This window comes from Lathyrus oleraceus, chromosome 4 (assembly GCF_024323335.1).
Source record: "Lathyrus oleraceus cultivar Zhongwan6 chromosome 4, CAAS_Psat_ZW6_1.0, whole genome shotgun sequence".
NCBI classification, from domain to species: domain Eukaryota; kingdom Viridiplantae; phylum Streptophyta; class Magnoliopsida; order Fabales; family Fabaceae; genus Lathyrus; species Lathyrus oleraceus.
The window spans coordinates 156,998,805-157,000,504 of record NC_066582.1 but is presented as its reverse complement, the minus strand read 5'-3'; the positions used below and the strand labels follow the sequence as shown (position 1 = coordinate 157,000,504).

Here is a 1,700-nt window from a genome sequence, read left to right as displayed (position 1 = left end):
TTCCAAACACAAACCATTTACAGTCCCTTCTCTCTTGACTCTTGTTCATGCAAAGAAAAAGTTAAAAAAATTTAAACTTTTCTTCTTCTGTTTTTGACATAACTTTAATTATTTCAGATATTTTTCTTCCTTTTACAACCACCAACTATGCTGCAATAACTGTCCCTGTACGAAACGAATAATCTTGGCCTTGAACCTTTGAAGAATTCGATTTTCTTTGCTCCTTATTCTTCAAAGCCTTCATAGATGAAGCAAGATTCATATTCTTCTCCTTCATTTCATCTATCTCTATTTGTTCTTGTCTACACTCTTCGCTACAAAAAGGTGTATCACCCCTGCACAAATCAAAATCAAAACCAAACATCAAATCGACATCCTTAAACAAAACAAAAAAAAAACATTGAAAAAATCTTCATAAGAGTATTTTATTTTAAGGTAATTACTAATTACCTATACATGAAGATGTCTTTATTGTGACCAAGTGGTTTGTTACAAAGAGAACAAGCTTCAAGAAAGTGTGGTTGTTGATCTTCAAATCTAGTATCATAGAATCTTCCACCAGATCTAGATGAAGAAACATTCATATTCCTGAAACTAGTTTTGTTGGAATAAGAATAACCCATGGTTATCATAGTCATTGATTTCGTAACGAAACTGTTAGCAAGGTGACTAGAAACATCCATGTTTTTTAAGGAAGCTAAACCGTTGTCTTGTTCTATGTAACAAGGCTTTAGTGTTGCAACAGAAGAACGGTACGATGAATACATGATGGATTAAGGATTAAGGTTTAAGGTTTTGATTTGTTTAAGGAAATGAAGGTTGAGAGAGTGAGGGGAGTATAGGAGAAAATGGTTAATTTATAAAAGAGATTATTGGTATTGAAAATTGTGAAAATGATGTGTAAACAGCGGCAGGTTAGAATATAAGAAAGGAATCCATTGGCCAAAACTACTTAAATCAGAACCGTTGAAAAAAAATTATGATTATTTTTTAAGCTTTTTTTGTTAGTGGAAATTTATAAAAGTGGGGTTGAATGGGGCCAAAAGTGACAGAGTGGTCCCACGTGGATGGGAATAAACGACAAAATAATCGATTATTGGAAAAAGCTAAAGGGAGTGTAATGACGTCAAATTATTTGAGGAGCTTGGAGTGAGGAGAAAGGTTTTGGTTTTGGGGGAAAAAAGTGAAACCGTGGGTTATGGAGGTTCTCCCAATTGCATTCATGGCGCGTTGTTACACTCTACTATTGATATTTTCTAAACGATTATATTTTTCACCATTTTACCTATATTCAAAATTATTTTGGAAATTTTAGTATTTTTCTTTGAGTTTTTTTTTGTCAAATACAGTTTTGTTAAAACTACATTTCTTTTAATAGTTATTTTATAGTTTTAAAATAAAAAAATTGATAATTAATTTTATATTATCAATCAACATTATGTATCCGTCAAATTAGATATAATATTTTCTATATTGTATCTTTTATTAAACTCTTTATAATATACATTAATATTAAATTTATATATATATCAATGAGAATTTTTAATCATAGATAAATAATATATATATATATATATATATATATATATATATATATATATATATATATATATATATATATATATATATATATATATATATATATATATATATATATATATATATATATTTTTGACTGTATTAAAAGTTAGAAAAATAAG

At 27.9% G+C, this 1,700-nt stretch overlaps 1 protein-coding gene across 1 annotated transcript in view; it reads right to left on the bottom strand.

Moving 5' to 3' along the window:
* The window catches only part of LOC127074275 (FCS-Like Zinc finger 2), a 1,109-nt gene extending 179 nt beyond the window's left edge, over positions 1-930 (bottom strand). The window contains exons 1-2 of the mRNA XM_051015581.1: positions 451-930; positions 1-335 (exon numbers count right to left, since the gene is read on the bottom strand). The exon at positions 1-335 is cut by the window's left edge and continues 179 nt beyond it. Of these exons, the coding sequence (XP_050871538.1) occupies positions 146-335; positions 451-767 (507 nt within the window). The 5' untranslated portion in view covers positions 768-930 and the 3' untranslated portion in view covers positions 1-145. The remainder of the gene's footprint in view (positions 336-450) is intronic.
* Positions 931-1,700: the final 770 nt, after the last annotated feature.